The sequence below is a fragment of the Plasmodium inui genome (genome assembly GCF_000524495.1).
Source record: "Plasmodium inui San Antonio 1 unplaced genomic scaffold supercont1.6, whole genome shotgun sequence".
NCBI lineage: Eukaryota > Apicomplexa > Aconoidasida > Haemosporida > Plasmodiidae > Plasmodium > Plasmodium inui.
This window is the reverse complement of record NW_008481840.1, coordinates 777,828-792,781: the sequence shown is the minus strand read 5'-3', so window position 1 is coordinate 792,781 and position 14,954 is coordinate 777,828. Positions and strand designations below refer to the sequence as shown.

General features: G+C 41.6%; 4 protein-coding genes across 4 annotated transcripts; 3 read left to right on the top strand and 1 right to left on the bottom strand.

Annotated features, from left to right (window-relative positions):
• Positions 1-164: 164 nt before the first annotated feature.
• On the top strand, positions 165-3,716 carry C922_01933 (hypothetical protein; the record flags this gene model as incomplete). Its single annotated transcript, XM_008817532.1, has 1 exon — positions 165-3,716. One exon carries the CDS (start codon positions 165-167, stop codon positions 3,714-3,716), a length of 3,552 nt encoding a protein of 1,183 aa, XP_008815754.1.
• Positions 3,717-4,296: 580 nt separating this feature from the next.
• C922_01932 (lipoyl synthase, apicoplast) lies at positions 4,297-6,067 on the bottom strand (the record flags this gene model as incomplete). Its single annotated transcript, XM_008817531.1, has 2 exons — positions 4,297-5,636; positions 6,043-6,067. The coding sequence occupies 2 exons, from the start codon at positions 6,065-6,067 to the stop codon at positions 4,297-4,299; spliced, it is 1,365 nt and encodes a 454-aa protein (XP_008815753.1).
• A 147-nt stretch (positions 6,068-6,214) lies between these two features.
• On the top strand, positions 6,215-7,495 carry C922_01931 (hypothetical protein; the record flags this gene model as incomplete). The annotated part of the gene is made up of 3 exons (XM_008817530.1): positions 6,215-6,257; positions 6,451-6,787; positions 7,039-7,495. The coding sequence occupies 3 exons, from the start codon at positions 6,215-6,217 to the stop codon at positions 7,493-7,495; spliced, it is 837 nt and encodes a 278-aa protein (XP_008815752.1).
• Positions 7,496-9,156: 1,661 nt separating this feature from the next.
• Positions 9,157-10,525, top strand: C922_01930 (hypothetical protein; the record flags this gene model as incomplete). Its single annotated transcript, XM_008817529.1, has 2 exons — positions 9,157-9,294; positions 9,446-10,525. The coding sequence occupies 2 exons, from the start codon at positions 9,157-9,159 to the stop codon at positions 10,523-10,525; spliced, it is 1,218 nt and encodes a 405-aa protein (XP_008815751.1).
• Between the last annotated feature and the right edge of the window lie 4,429 nt (positions 10,526-14,954).

Genomic DNA, 14,954 nt, shown 5'->3' with positions numbered 1-14,954 from the left:
ACGCATGTGACAAGCGTGGCCACACTGCGAAATATGTTAGGCACCTTCGAAGCGCGCCAAACATTAGACACAGTAACAATTTCAACGAGGTCCTCTTTAAGGGAAATATGAACGCAGAACGGTAGATCCATAAAGACATCTTTACAACGCCAAAGAAGGAAAAAATGTTTATAGCAAGCTACTTCGATAGGAGGGACAGACTGCACGAGAAGAAGGAGATCAAAGTAGACAATGAGGAAGGGAAAAGGAACAAAATAGAAAAGATTTTAAAAGGCGTCCTAGATTCATATAAGGGAAAAAAGGAAACAACTCACAAAAGGGACCAAAAGGAGGATATAAAAAAAATTCTGTCAGAATTCCTAAAGAGGAAGTTAAAAAAAACAAAAAGGAGGAATATCACTAAAGGGATTTCCCCAGATTATTATCAAAATAGTAGTAGCTACCGTCCTGACGAAGCGAATTCAAACTGTGGAAAAGAAGATTCGAGTGACGAATTCACAAGTGATAGCGAAATAGAGCCCACGATAAAGGAAAATAAAAATTTAAAACATTGCGCAGAAAAGATAAAGCTATTAAGTACTGTCTTAAAACATGACAAATTAAAAGATATAGACATACAGGAGATCTATAGAACAATCGATACGTACATTGGTGAGAGTCAACGCGAAATTAAGCAGATAAACGGAAAATTGGAGAAGAATGCAGAGAAGGAATTAAGGATAAGGAAAGAGAATCTCTCCAAGCTGTGCTCAATTAAAACGGAGTTGGCAAAAAATAAAATTTTACAAACAGAAACGGAAGGAAGTTCTAATGCAATTGAACATATGATAAGCGAAATGAAGATAATACAGAAATTGGCTAAGCAGAAGGAGTACATTGTAATGTTAAAAAATAGCTTAATGAGACTTGACTACGCAAAGAAATGTGCAGTCATTAGAAATTACGACGAAACGTTGAGTATCATTTTGGACATTACCAGGAAGTTTCACTTATTTAAAAAAAATGGAAAAGAACAAATTGCTAAGGGGATTCAATTTTTTCTGCCCATACTAACAGAATATTACATGAGTAGAGCCCAGTTCTTACTCTCTAGCATTTCGTGGGGTAATAACATTTCCAACGTTTTGACCAACACGCTGGAGCAGCTCCTAAACGATTTTGCTGATGGTGATGATGAGTACTCGTTTAACGCTGAAGACGAGTTCCCATTCAACACGGAGAAGCAACCGCCGCCAGGTGGATCCCCCAACGTGTATACCACTGAAAGGAATGGCAATAACACCGCTTTATGGATTAACAACAGTGGAGACAAATCCAAATCTCTCCAGGAAAAAATTAAAAGCGTCGTCATCTTCGACAGAGCGTACATTTCGCTTCTCCAAAAGGAAAGCCACGAATTTGTGCACACACTAATTAGCTGGAACTTGACGGAAAAAATTGACGACTATTTAAAGGACGAAAAAAGCAGGGGAAATAATTTTTCTCATCATAGGTGTGACTGCCCCATGAAATTTATCGATCAAATGGCCAGCTCCATAATCACATTTTTTAGATCCTTCTTCCAAAATGAGAAAAGCCCCCTTTTCAAAATTGACAAACCGGAGTGGGGACTAAAGTACCTCTTCTACCAGTGCGTGATTAGCAACGCAATATTGAAGATGTTCCTCAGGTTTGTTCATGAGGGGGATTTTAAGAGTAGCGTGGTGCTGGGACAGGCGTTGCACGACACTCTCGTTTGCAGTGGTAAGGGTGCCCATGAAAGTAGCTTCAAAACAAGCCATGAGAATACCGATATATACTGTGAGAAACGCACTAGTGGAGACCCCCCCATGGCCCAGGGGCAAGGCCTCCCAGAGGGTGTCCCTGCCCCATCAGGAGGCGTCTACTTCACCTCTGAGGACAGACAGCACGATGAAGACAAGACATACATAAAAAGCCTTTACAGCACGTACAGCATGATGAGCAGCGAGCAGAAGGAGCGCATCCTGTACAACATAACGAACTGCGAACAAGTGATAAGGAAGCTAAATTTTAAAATAATCACTGAGTGCAGATTGTACATACTGAGCAGATGTGCCTACTTCATCCAGCTGTACCATGTGGAAGAAAATAAGAGTGAAATAAAAAAGGCATTTTTAAATTTCATACACCAGGTTCTCATGCTGTATAATAAATGGATGCTCTATGACGGGATCAACTGCAAGCATCTGCTGGACGACTTTCTGAACAACACTTTTGTGCGCGTGTTAGATGTGGAAAGGTTCACACCCAGCGAGGAGAAGACAGAGAGCAGCAGCAGCAGCCACGACGCGGATGCGGGTGTACTTCCAAGTGCAGCTACGGGTGTAGCTACCGGTACAGGTGGGTACGAATCGAACGAGCGCAGCATACAGGAACTGCTCAAATCAAGGATGGACGGGCCAAGCGAGGTGAAAGGGGTCTACATGAGAAACTTCTTCCTAGTCATCGAAAAGGAATTCCTCGTTGATATTTTGAAAGACATTGCCGCCAATAACTGTTGTGTGCAGTTGAAGAACAAAATCATTTTGGAGGAGGCCGACTGCGTCAGCGAGTATGTCCACATTTTTACAGAGTTGCTCAAGAAGGTCACGAGGAGAATGGCTCTGTTTCATCATGCCGAGGGGGGAGGAGGTGAAACCCACGAGGGAGGAAGGACCTACGATGGAAGAAGTACCTACGAGGGAGGAAGGACCTACGATGGAAGAAGCACCTACGATGGAAGAAGCAACTACGAGGCAAGTTACAATCCCCGCCGCGACCGCTTCCTGGAAGAGTACCTCCACCAGGTGGTGAAGGAGCTACTTGTCATTGTCAAGGACGAATTTAGGTACCACTGGAACAGCATAAACGATCTGATAGGCGAATGCAGCAAGACGTGTCTGCTCTATGTATCCTTCTGCTCTATCAACAAGTTCCTTACTATTTTCCAATACAAGAAATATTTGAAAGAAACAATTTCGAGCTTCAATCAACTGGAAAAGAAAATGATGAGTAACTTCCTAGATGCATTTTACCATTTCATTTCTATCAGAATATATAATTTATTCTCAACGAATAATATTTTTCATGAGTACATCCTGAGTAATCTTTTTAAGATGAAAAAATGCCTCCCAGATGATCTCTTCCAAAATCTGTGCAGCAGGATATTGCATAAATTAGACTCCAAAATTTTAACTTTCCTGATGAACCAAAGCAGTACGTATTTACACAACGAATGTACATTCAATACCTTTATTAATAACGCTACCCTCATTCTGCATCAGCTGGACGAGCTTCATATGAAGGAGGGCGATGGTGGTGGCGGCGCTAGTAGTACTAGTAGTAGCAGTAGGGTGGGGGGGGGTACTTGTCCCATGCCACGTTTAAAAGAAATTATCAACCTGATGACAGATGATGTAGAGATTTTGAAGAGAAGAATTCACCAACTTAAAAGTAACTATACTTTGTTTCTAAATGATCAAAATAAGAATTGGCTAGTTCAGGTCACCAAAATTACCAATGTGCTTTTACGAGATGATGATGAAGAGGATTCCAGTGATGAGTACTCGCCGTCTCGTTCCCATAATGGGAAGGACGATGCAAATAAGGCTTCCCAAATTTCTCTGAAAAAAATCAAAGTTCTCCTTTTGAGGAGGCCGGACATTAGGCAGATCGCGGAGAAATCCATCGTCATTCAGGAGTTCATTCAGGTGTAGCAAGAAAGCAATCATGGCGAAAGAACCCCTGAGGAGACCAGCAAAATGTGGTTACCACTGTCAACTGTGCGATGTGCGCTCCATAGGTGAGTCACCAATTAGGCCGATGCAACCCTCGAAAGGGCTGCAAGTTTGGGTGTTTTAAAAGTGTCACGTAAAAATAGACGTCAGAATAGTGTCAAAATGGTGTCAAAATGGTGTGTCAAAATGGTGTGTCAAAATGGTGTGTCAAAATGGTGTGCCAAAATAGCGTGTCAAAATGGCCAAAAAGATGCCCCCCAAATGGACGCTAAGCCAGCGCTGACGCGGCCAATGTGGCTAAATGGAGGATGGGGCGAGACCACCATTTTCACCCAACCAGTGGCGCGCCTGTGACGTGTGCAACTAGGATGCTGGCGATTTTTTCTTTTTTTCTTTTTTCTTTTAAAACGCCCCCCTTTTTCCCAAGTGGTTCTATGGAAGAGGCCCTAATTGGGCATACTTCCAAGTTCTCTTCTTCCCGTTTGTTCCTAACCCATGCGAAAGATTGCCTAATTATCCCCAACTTGATTTTGTCCCCCTTTTTGAAACCTTCTAAACGTCACCCCTCTGCATGCAACTTGACGCCCGTGCGTTTCTCGACGAGGCTTTTCATAAAATACTCGCCGGCCTTGTAGGAGGACCGAACCAGGGGTCCACTGGCTATGTACTTGAACCCCATTTTCATCCCCTCCTCTTTGTAGTAATCAAACATTTGCGGAGAGACATACTCGACAACGTTAAGGTGGTTCTTCGTTGGCCGTAAATACTGGCCGAATGTTATCACATCTATATTGTGATGTCTTACATCGGACATAGCTTCAAGAACCTCGTCTTTAGTCTCGCCTAACCCTAACATGATGCTCGTTTTGGTATACAACATAGGATTGATCTCCTTTGCAATTTTTAAAACCCGTAATGACTGTTCATAATTTGCTCTCCTATCACGCACAAACTTCTGTAACCTTCTAATCGTTTCAATGTTGTGCGCATAAACCTCCATGCCACTATTTGCAAGCTTGCGAATGGAATCGACATTTCCTTGGAAATCAGAAACTAAACATTCGATGAGAATTTCTGGTCTGGAAAATTTTATAAGTTCAATAGTTTTTGCAAAATGGCTAGCTCCTCCATCTGGTAAATCATCCCTATCGACCGAAGTCAAAACGACGTAATTGATGTCCCACTCGCATATAGCCTTTGCTGTATTAAAAGGTTCATTAGCATCTGGTGCCAAAGGTGTGCTCGACGTTTTTATGGAGCAAAACTTACACCCCCTTGTGCACGTGTCGCCTAACAACATGATTGTTGCCGTGCCAATATTCCAGCATTCGCCTATGTTAGGACACTGAGCTTCTTCGCAAACTGTGTGTAGCTTCAGTTTCTTCAAATCTGCTTTTAGTTCGTTATATTTTTTGCCTGTGGGTGCTGGAACATGAAACCAGTCAGGCTTCTTCTCTGGCATTTTGTTTCCCACCTTTGGCACGAGCATCCGGTCTTTTGGTTGCTCCTGCTCCTTTTTCTCCTTTCCCAGATTAGTAGGAGATTCAATTGTTTCTCCCTTCAGTTGGTGTTCCCCCAATGATGCTTCATACGTAGCTGGCTCGCTACGAAGGTGATTCTTCCTTCTGTTCGCCTGACCCCCCAAATGTCCATCTCTCATTTTGTCCAATTTCCAGAGAAAAAAGAACTTCCTACATTTTCCCCTCGTCGGGTCATTACAATTCGGCTGTGTAGTTTTTTCCAGCATGTCTCTCACGCGCAACCCCTTAGGGGGCATATCGTACGACGCGTGTTTGGCGCCTGCAACTCCTTTGCTCTGCCCACATTTCAATCTAACACAAACTATAAAAAATGCATATATGTAAAGGGAGGGCGTCAGGACGAGCATATTTCGTGGAGCTGTTCTGGAATGGGGATTAAAAAAGGGGAGAAGGGGAGAAAGAGAACTGATTACTTCGCTGATGTTGCAGTTCTGTAGCGGTTGTGGGGGCGAAGGTGCAAATGCTGTACTTACTGTTCGTGGTGGTAATGGTAAAAATGGCTCACACTAGGCTATACAAATTTGGGAAAAAAAATTTCCCTCGCTGAGCGATTGAAACTTGTGTGTTTCCTCAGCAGCATGCAGGAAAAGAACCACAGATGTACATTCACGCGAAGCTGCAAAAAACTGGTGATGTGTTCCAGGTGATCCACAATTTTGGCCACATTTTGCGCCGCGGCCTCGGATATTATCCATAACGCACTTCGACTGCACTACGTCATTATGACACCGCGCGAAGTAAAACGCGAGAGGATTGAAACTTACAACATTCCAGCGTTTTTCTAACCATTTTGGGTCTCCTTTGGTTTCCTCACCCCTTCGCTTGATTCCCTCCCCCCCCCTATTTGTAGCAAAGCAGGAGGCATGAAGAGAGACCACATAATGTGAGGAGGGAAAAAAAAGATATATATATATATAGAAGTGAATGGCGTGAAAAATGCTAAACAGAGGTGATTTCAACTCATACATTTACATCCCAGGTCAGCGAACTGGAAGAAGCGTCGACGGCTGCGGCAGCAGCGAGGGAGTACATCCAAAGGATTAACTCTTCCCGTTGCGCTCGTGCGTGGGCTGACCAGCACGAGATGAACCTTAGTATAAGCGAAAGTAAGCATGTGTGTCCTCACATGTGCTGATTTGTAACTCTTCCTCCTTTTCCACTACGAACCGCAGTTAAGAACAAGGAGGACGTGAGGAAAAGATCCCAGGTGTGCTTTGAACTTCTCCAAAAACTCGTAGAAAAGCAACTCAGCATAAGCAAAGATAAGGAGAAGGAAACTAACCCATACAATCACCAGAGAGACGAATTAAACTTAGGGGAAGCATCAAAGCATGTCTTCTACCAGCTGGACGAATTAAACAAATGTAGGAAAAGAACAAAACAGGAGGGTACCAAAAAAGAATTTAAAAACCACATACACATAACCATAGCAGATCCAGTGCAAATTAAGAAGCACATGATTACTTCGTTTGTTACCAAGTTAAGGGAAGAGCTCCAAACGCAGAGTTGGTAAGTCTGACGCACGTCTGCTTCGCGTCATCAACATTTTGGCATGCTTTACCCTGTTCTCTTTATTGCTTAACTATATGGGGGCAAATGTATAAATAACCCCCCTTCTCGGATAACCTCCGCCTCCATTTACACATCTGTGCGGTGGATCAATAATTGTTACATAGAACCATGACATGAGAAGCGTTTCCACATTTTATGAAGGCGCGCCCAATGCTTCTCCTTTCTCTTCTCATCTCCCCCCTTGGCAGTTTTCACCTTTTTTTTAAAAATTCGATCGACCTCTACCGAAACCAAAAGCAGACGAAATATTTCTGTGCATATTCTGTCACCCCCGATCAACAAGAAATGCACTTAGATATTTTATTAAAAAAAATAGAAAATGTTTTGGAAAAGTTTGGACTGACTAACCAGTACGCCAATCGAATATGTCACCTTTCCTTGGCATACACAGACATCAATTTGGGACCCCTCCTTGAAGAAAGCCAACTAAATGTAGGGGATACCTTCTGGCCAGATATTGAAAAAATTGTGGAGGATAATAATTTAAGTTCAAGTTCAACCCCAGAGAGTGACGAATTTTGCATTTATGTGAATCGAATTTGTGTCCTTGTTGGCAACACTGTGTATGAATCTCGTTTCAGAAGTTTGCACGACGATTTGAGCATACTGCAGTCTGATGAATCGGGGGATAGCAGCACGGAGTGATATGTGCTATAACGCGGTTTGAGGCCCACCAGATATTTTTGCATATGTCTTGGCTACACCGCGTGGGTCCAACCGGAGTGTCATAGGAGGGCATAATTTTGTCCTTGCCATCTACAGATACGTGGAAGATACTGCTCTCGGTGGCCAATATGGGTATGCAAGTAGAAGAGGTCCCCCGCGTATCAACATTATCATGCATTGGCACATTTCGTGTGAACTTTTTTTTTTTTTTTTAAATTATGATGAGGATAATTTTCCCCCAACTTAGTGAGCATATAATGGATGTCCTTGTCACGTCGAACAATTTCGCGGAGGACGCGCGTTAAACGAAGGACAAGGCAACTTGGTGTGGCGTTCACTCCACTTCAAAATAAAGTGGACACGACAGTATATATAGCTGGTTTTTTCCCCTCCATCTCATGTTTCGAAAAAGGGAAAAGCGTAAAATGTTATCCGTCTCCGGTGCTCCCCCTCGGTGTGCAAAGTAAAATTGCCACACGTTCATGTAGAGGCGCAGATAAGTTTCATGTATGCGGGTTAGCAGTTTTGCCAAGAAGAACGCGACAATAAGTTACTTTTTAGCGAACATGTGTATACGGGCAGTTGAGCATTTGTTTACCTCCACACTTGCCTTCTTCCCACCCTCTGCCAAAGGTTGTGATCGAGGATTCAGCAAAATTCCGCCCACGGTCACGTCATTTTAATGGCCGCGAAGCGGTAGTTACAATTTTCAAAACCACAAATTTGAATGAAAAAAAAAAAAAAAAAAACATCAAACGAACGAACAAACAAAGGAACAAACAGAATAGTCAACTCTCGTGTTTGTCTATTAAAAGTGTACAAGGTTTTTACTCAGGATTTACATAGGAAGGACTATTGCGGGAATTTTTTTTTTTTCCTGCCTTCTCCGTTTCACCACCTGTTAATCTTTTCCTTCTGTTTTCCACGTTTGCAAAGCAAATGAGCTCCATGTCATCACCGTGCCGAGTGTAAAAAAAATAAAACTGCGAATTGTTCACTTTTTTAAAGAAGAAAATAGCAACACATTTTTCGCGGTGCATGCACTGTAGCAATTGCCATGCGCGAGGGGAAGGGATACCGGGCTTCAACTTTAACAAGAGTACAATCGCAAACCACTCGCACGCCTGCGGCAATCCATCTGTCGAGGGATTTGCGTGCATCTCGAAGAGTTGTCCGCACGCCAGGGGTATTTAAAAAAAGGGCAGAAGAAAGAAGTTGCAAAAAAAAGAACGTGACAGTTCCCAGTCGAAGTAGCCGCGACAGTTCCCAGTTTAAAGGAATCGCATCAATACACTGCCAAAGCAGCCGCCACAATACACTGCCAAAACTGCCACTCAATACATTGCCAAAATTGCCACTTAACACGCAGCCAAAACAACCGTGACAACTTGATCCCGCAGGGACAGTCCAACGACTCCCGTCGACTTTGACCAAGGCGATCATCTGCGCGTGGGGTAATTTCCCCCTCGTGGAGATTGACAAGTATGTACATACCTGCGTGTATACCTCTGTACACGCATATACATTTAGCAAAACCGTGTAAAATCAGAAAAAAGAAAAAAAAACGAAGTCGCCAAACTGCCAAATTGGCGAATCCCCAAATTGGCCATTCATAACAACCACGCACAACTGCAAAAAGAATGAGCGCGGAAAATGACCAAAGGGAAAAAGTTTTAAATCACAAATGCTCCAAAAGAAATTTTGAAGAATTGAAATCATTCGATAGTGTTCAATTGTTAAGCGATATCTCTGCAGCGTCTTCGAACAAGAGGAGTAAAGTACTCCACTCAGCGGAAAAAAGTGAAGATAACTTTTTGAATCATCCATGTCATTTTGATCTCAGTCAAAGAGGCAAGAGAAAGTTGGAAGAAAATTCCTATGAAATAGCGAAAGAAAAAAAAAAAAAAAAAATTTACCGAAATTGAAAAGAGCTATTACAACTTGGTGAGTGACAACAATGAGGGCGCCATATCGTACTGCTTAAATGAGTTTGCCTCGGAAGAGCCCCACAGACAGAGGCAAGACACATACCAGTTGCACACAAATGAGGGGAACATCACCCCCACGCACACTGCCATCCCCAATGATGAGTTGTTCCAGCAGGATGAGCAGTTGTCCAAAGGGAGAGGACTGAATCAGTTGGCAATTATTCCATTTGAAGGGGAGTACGGAAACAGCGCATTCAATTGCAAATATGAAGGGAGCAGTTCCAGCAGCGATGGCAACTTTGGAAGTCATGGAAATCGCCACATCGGCAGTGGCGCACGAGACAAAAGTGACGTGAAAAATATTTTCCACCTCTTATCCAAAAAAGACATCTTCTATAAAAATTTAATTAAAAATCAAATCAAAAGTAACAAACCGCTAATGATCAAGTGTGACAATTTGAGTTTCTTTTTAAACAGAAATACCTATGAGGGTAACGGCTTCCGGAATCAGTTCGTCTCAAATGTTAAAACGTCAGCCTTTTATGAGAGACATCAGTTTGCTGACGCTGTAATGCCATCCTCTGGAATACTCCAAGATCCAAATGGTGAACAAAATTTACACCACATCAACGACGAAGAAACCGCTCCGCTCTTTTTCGGTTCGCTTAATGAAGATTCCCCCACCACAGGCATCAGATCGAACAACGAAGTTCCAATTTTGAGCATCCCCAATAATGCACAACCCGATTTGGGTACACCTTTTGATCGTATCATTCCGAACATGAACATGGGCAAGAATGCTGTGACGAACATCAGTCCATACCCCTCCGGTTACCCCCCCGAGATGTTTAACGCAAATGATGGGATTTATTTCGCCCCAGATCAGATAGCGCAGAATGATGAAACCGGTCTATATAACCAACACGGTTGCATCAATTTTGCCATTCCAGACCAAACTGATAATTTTAATCCTACCGTTATGAGAACAAATCAGAACAGCTCAGAAAGCATCGGCCACGTAAATTCTTTGAGTGATGTTGGAAATTATTACCAGGCCAATGATTATAATGCTTACCACTGATTCTGTTGTAGGGAAGGGTGGAAAAATAAAAATGTAAACAATTTTCCATCGTTATAAGTGATACATTTTTTTTTTTTGCAAAAGGGAACGAGATGGAATGAGCACCGGTTGGCGGCACCGATAGGAAATACAGATAGGCAACACAGATAGGAAACACAGATAGAAAACACAGATAGGAAACACGGATAGGTAGCACCGAATGGCAGCACCATTTCAGCTACCCAACTGGGTAACAACACTTTTTTAACAAGTAAAAGAAAATTAGCAAATCGATTAACCTCCCCATCAGATGAACTTCATTTTATTTGAAGCGACGCATTCATTGCGCTAGCTAAATTTTTGTGATATCCTAAATATTTGAACCCCCCTAACCTCTACCACGACGACTAATCGAACATAATGCCCTATGAGCAGTGTAACAAGGTTAGAGAAGCCCAACAAACCCAACCATTTCGTAATCCCTGTCCAAGTGGACAAACACAAGATGCCCTTTTGCTCACTGATAGATCGAATAATTAGACTTAGAAGGTGAACGACAGCAAGGGGTGGTGTTTCTGCTTAGGGAGACCTCTGCATCCATGTCGGCAATTCTTATACCATATAGGACACTTCTTCGTGTCGCCACATCAAAAAGTGTGGATTCGAATTAACCTCAGAAGATACGAACTCACAAAAGTCGGCAGAATATGCGCATAGCGTATACTTTTGTATACGTGATAGGGACTTCCACCACCGCACTGTATGCCATATGTGTACTTCACCCACTGGCGCTGCGACTGAAATGATTATGGCGAACTGTTTGTGCTCACCTTGATTTTGAGTCGAAGTAGTTAATTGAGGCCAAGCCATCTCAGTACCTTTAGCAGTGCGCTGAAATGATATGTTTATAGGCTATCGAAAAAAGGAGTTAACTTCTCTTTCGTATGTTTCATTATTTGTAAGTTTGTTGTTTTTTTAATTGCTTCTCCTGCGAATGCACATACGGGGAGAGGTGAGCACCTACATGCGCAGTCGGGTAGGTTTATTCACCCATGTGTATATATGCCCCCCACGTTTGTCCATTTCTTGAGAATAATCCGGGTGGATGGTAAAATCCTGCCAATTTTCTCCACACCTTTTTTTTTTTTTCCTTTTTTTTTTACCCTGAACATGTGTTGCATATGTGTTCTACAGAGCACTGCAAGACACAGACCCATTTTTGTACATTATGAATTATTAGACTTATTTTCCTATAATAAATTATTCAAACATTTAATAAAGAGGAAAAAGAAAAATTTACTCAAATGGTCGTCTTCGAGAGAGGGATAACGGTGAAGTTATACATCACCGTTTTATGGCTCTGCACCAATTTGTCAGACCCATCGGATTTATACCAAAAAAGTTTACAAAACGCTGCCCCCTCCGAGTGCCTGACTTATTCACCCATGTGTTACTACCACGCAGTTAGTAAGTATAAGTGTACCATTTCTCGAATGGCCGCTTTACTTTTCTTTTTTTTCTGGGAAACGTATTTAACGCTATGGCAAAATGTGCATTTCGGCTTCATTACCCTATAGAAGTCGGATCCAACTGAAAGAGAAAGAGAGAGAAAAAAACGCACATGCTTGTCGCTTAAATCATCGCTTTGCACTTCTTATGTTACGATGCTCCCCCTGTCATTTTCGCTGAATTTTTTCTGGAGAAAGGGGATCCACCAATGAGATTGATTCAGGTCAGTGAGGATCAGTCGAGCAGTCTTTACACCGTTCCTTTGTTCAGTACACGCATTAAATAGGGTAAAAAAAAAAAAAAAAAAAAGCACAAATGTTTAATATTACCCATTTGAGAAGAATGGTGACAGAGTTGCATATTGGTGCTCCTCTGTTTACGATTACGCCAATCCCTGGTGAGCAACTGCAAATTAGGGGATTTTTTTTCCTTCTCTTGCACACTTATCAAATTTTCCCACGTGTTAAGAACAACGAAGAGGAGGCCAAAAAGAAAAAAATAAATGCCCAAACAATTGTGCATTGCACATGCGCAGGTGGACTTTTCAATGATTTACCCACCACGTCCCCTACAACACACAGTGCTAATTGTGGTACTTTCAAAAACACTTTAACACAGTTCATTAAAAAGGAATTAACACAAACGCGAAAAGTCAGTTCTGAAAATGGAGAAAAACCAGATCAGGTGCATCTATGTTGGTCATTGCCAAGCTGGCAGTCGGTGTAAAACCGTTCTATGTATGGCGACGTGAGGATGACTAGCCTTTCAGTGCATAGGTTGAGGGGGCGAAGGAGCAAATATATATGTATATATATACGCACACAAATGCGCTTACTTGTGCGCACACTTATGACAACTTCCCAGCGCAGCTATTCCCATCAACCCGGATTTCCCCCTTAGCCGTTTAACACAGCCACTGCGCCCTGCGTAACCCAAACTTACAAGTGTATATTTATGTGCAGATTCAATGGGAAGAATAAAAATAAGGGGGTAATTTTTAACTGCGAATAGGGGCGGCAAACGCCGCAGCGATGATAACATTTCACCTTAAAAAACGCCCCATTTTGCGAAAATTTACTGAAAATAAATAACGCGACAACAAAGGCCTCGGTTGGCAGCTCACTACACAATAATGGAAAAGCGTCAAACGGGCGAAAGGAAAACCTTTGCTTTTCTAACATTTTGGAACTCCAAATAGATGAAGTTGTAGGATTTTCATTTTTTCCTCACAATGCACATTTTTGCAAATTTCTGGTTCGTTCTGTTATCTACAGCATTAAAAGACAGTAAAAAAAAAGAAAATTACACTATTCTGTTGAAGCCATTGTGAACGAATTTTTGTCCTTATATGGGAACAAATTCATAAAATTATCCAAAAAAAAGGGAGGAAATGTGGCAAGTAGACGAGCGCAGGCAAGAAATTGCAAAGCGCAGAATGCAGCGATGGATTGATTTTTCTTTTCATTCATGAAATTCGCAAATACTGCATAGACAGAAACGGCGACAAAGGGAAGGGAGGAACGTGGGTAAAATGGACCAAACGGTGAAACTGAACAAATCGGACAAATGAACCAAATCGGTCAAATGGACCAAATATAAAATACCGCCATTTGTGCGGGGTTAATACCAGTGGAAGAATCATGCGTAGAAATATATTTTTTTGCAATTCCTACACCTTTTTCCTATCATTCAATTTTTGCAATTTTTTCTTCTTTTTTTTCCTTCTGAAACAGACAAACTTGATGAATGTGTTGACTACAATTTTTACAATAACGAAAATGGACATTGCTGCGGTGGCTCAGCAGACCGTTACCACGTGTTGCTAGCACTTTGCTGACATCCGCAACGCATTCTCCCCGTGTTGCAAAGGACACGATTGAGGAATATTCGTGTGTTTACTTCCCCCACCTCCAGCGCATTAGCGCATATTTCTACAACGAAAGGGCGGGAAAAATAAATGGCTGCGCAAATAACACATTGTGCTAAACCATTTTGCGGTATACAAAATTGGGGGGAAAAAATTTAGCGTCTAACAGAGCTGTGACTGCAGAAGCGAAAATAACATTAACTATGCTGATAATTTCTACAAAAATGCGGATAATTTATTCCAACAACTTTTTTTAATTTTTCCAACATAAGACTTCTGCACCTCCATAATCTGTTAATTCAAAAAAAAATATACATATATATACACGTTAACGTTTGAAGAAAGTGTTCATTTTTGCAAAAGAAAAAACGCGCGTCAAAGGCTGGGGTAACATGTGTGTAATTTTAACTCATGCATTTTCCATTTTTCGCAGTTGCATATTCACGTTTTGCCGCTGCATATTCACTTTTTGCCAGCTGCATATACACTTTCTACAAAGTGCATATTGGTGTTCCACGAATTGAATCGTTTCAAAAAAAAGTGATCAGTTTTTTTTCCTTTTCCTTTTTCCTTCTCTTTGCAATTCTGTTACACACATATCTCCCCTTCGTTTGAACTGCGCCCAGAGAGTAAATGCAGCAACGGAATATTGCAAATTTACACATGTGCGTGCATAAAGATGGAACGAAACAAAAGAAATAATTAAAGTTGTGAAAAAAAAAAAAAACTTCCATCATTACAATGGTAGAAAAAAACAAAAAAATTTAAATAAAAGTTAAACCCAGTGAAACGAAGTAAAAAACAAAAAAAAATAAAAAATAAAAATCTTAAGTGTTAGATGAGAACTAATGTTAACATTCGCACAGGAAAGAAACAAACACCCAGTTGCCCACCGATGTGTACATAGAAGTGTATAGTGAGTGAATGTGTAAGTGTACACATATGCATATATATATGTGTGTATATCTATATGTATACATATATGTGTATATGCGCGCGTGAGTATATTTGCGTGTACACACTCGCGCGGTGTTTGGGTTTGCCTATTGGACGCTGCAGAAATGCACATGTGCA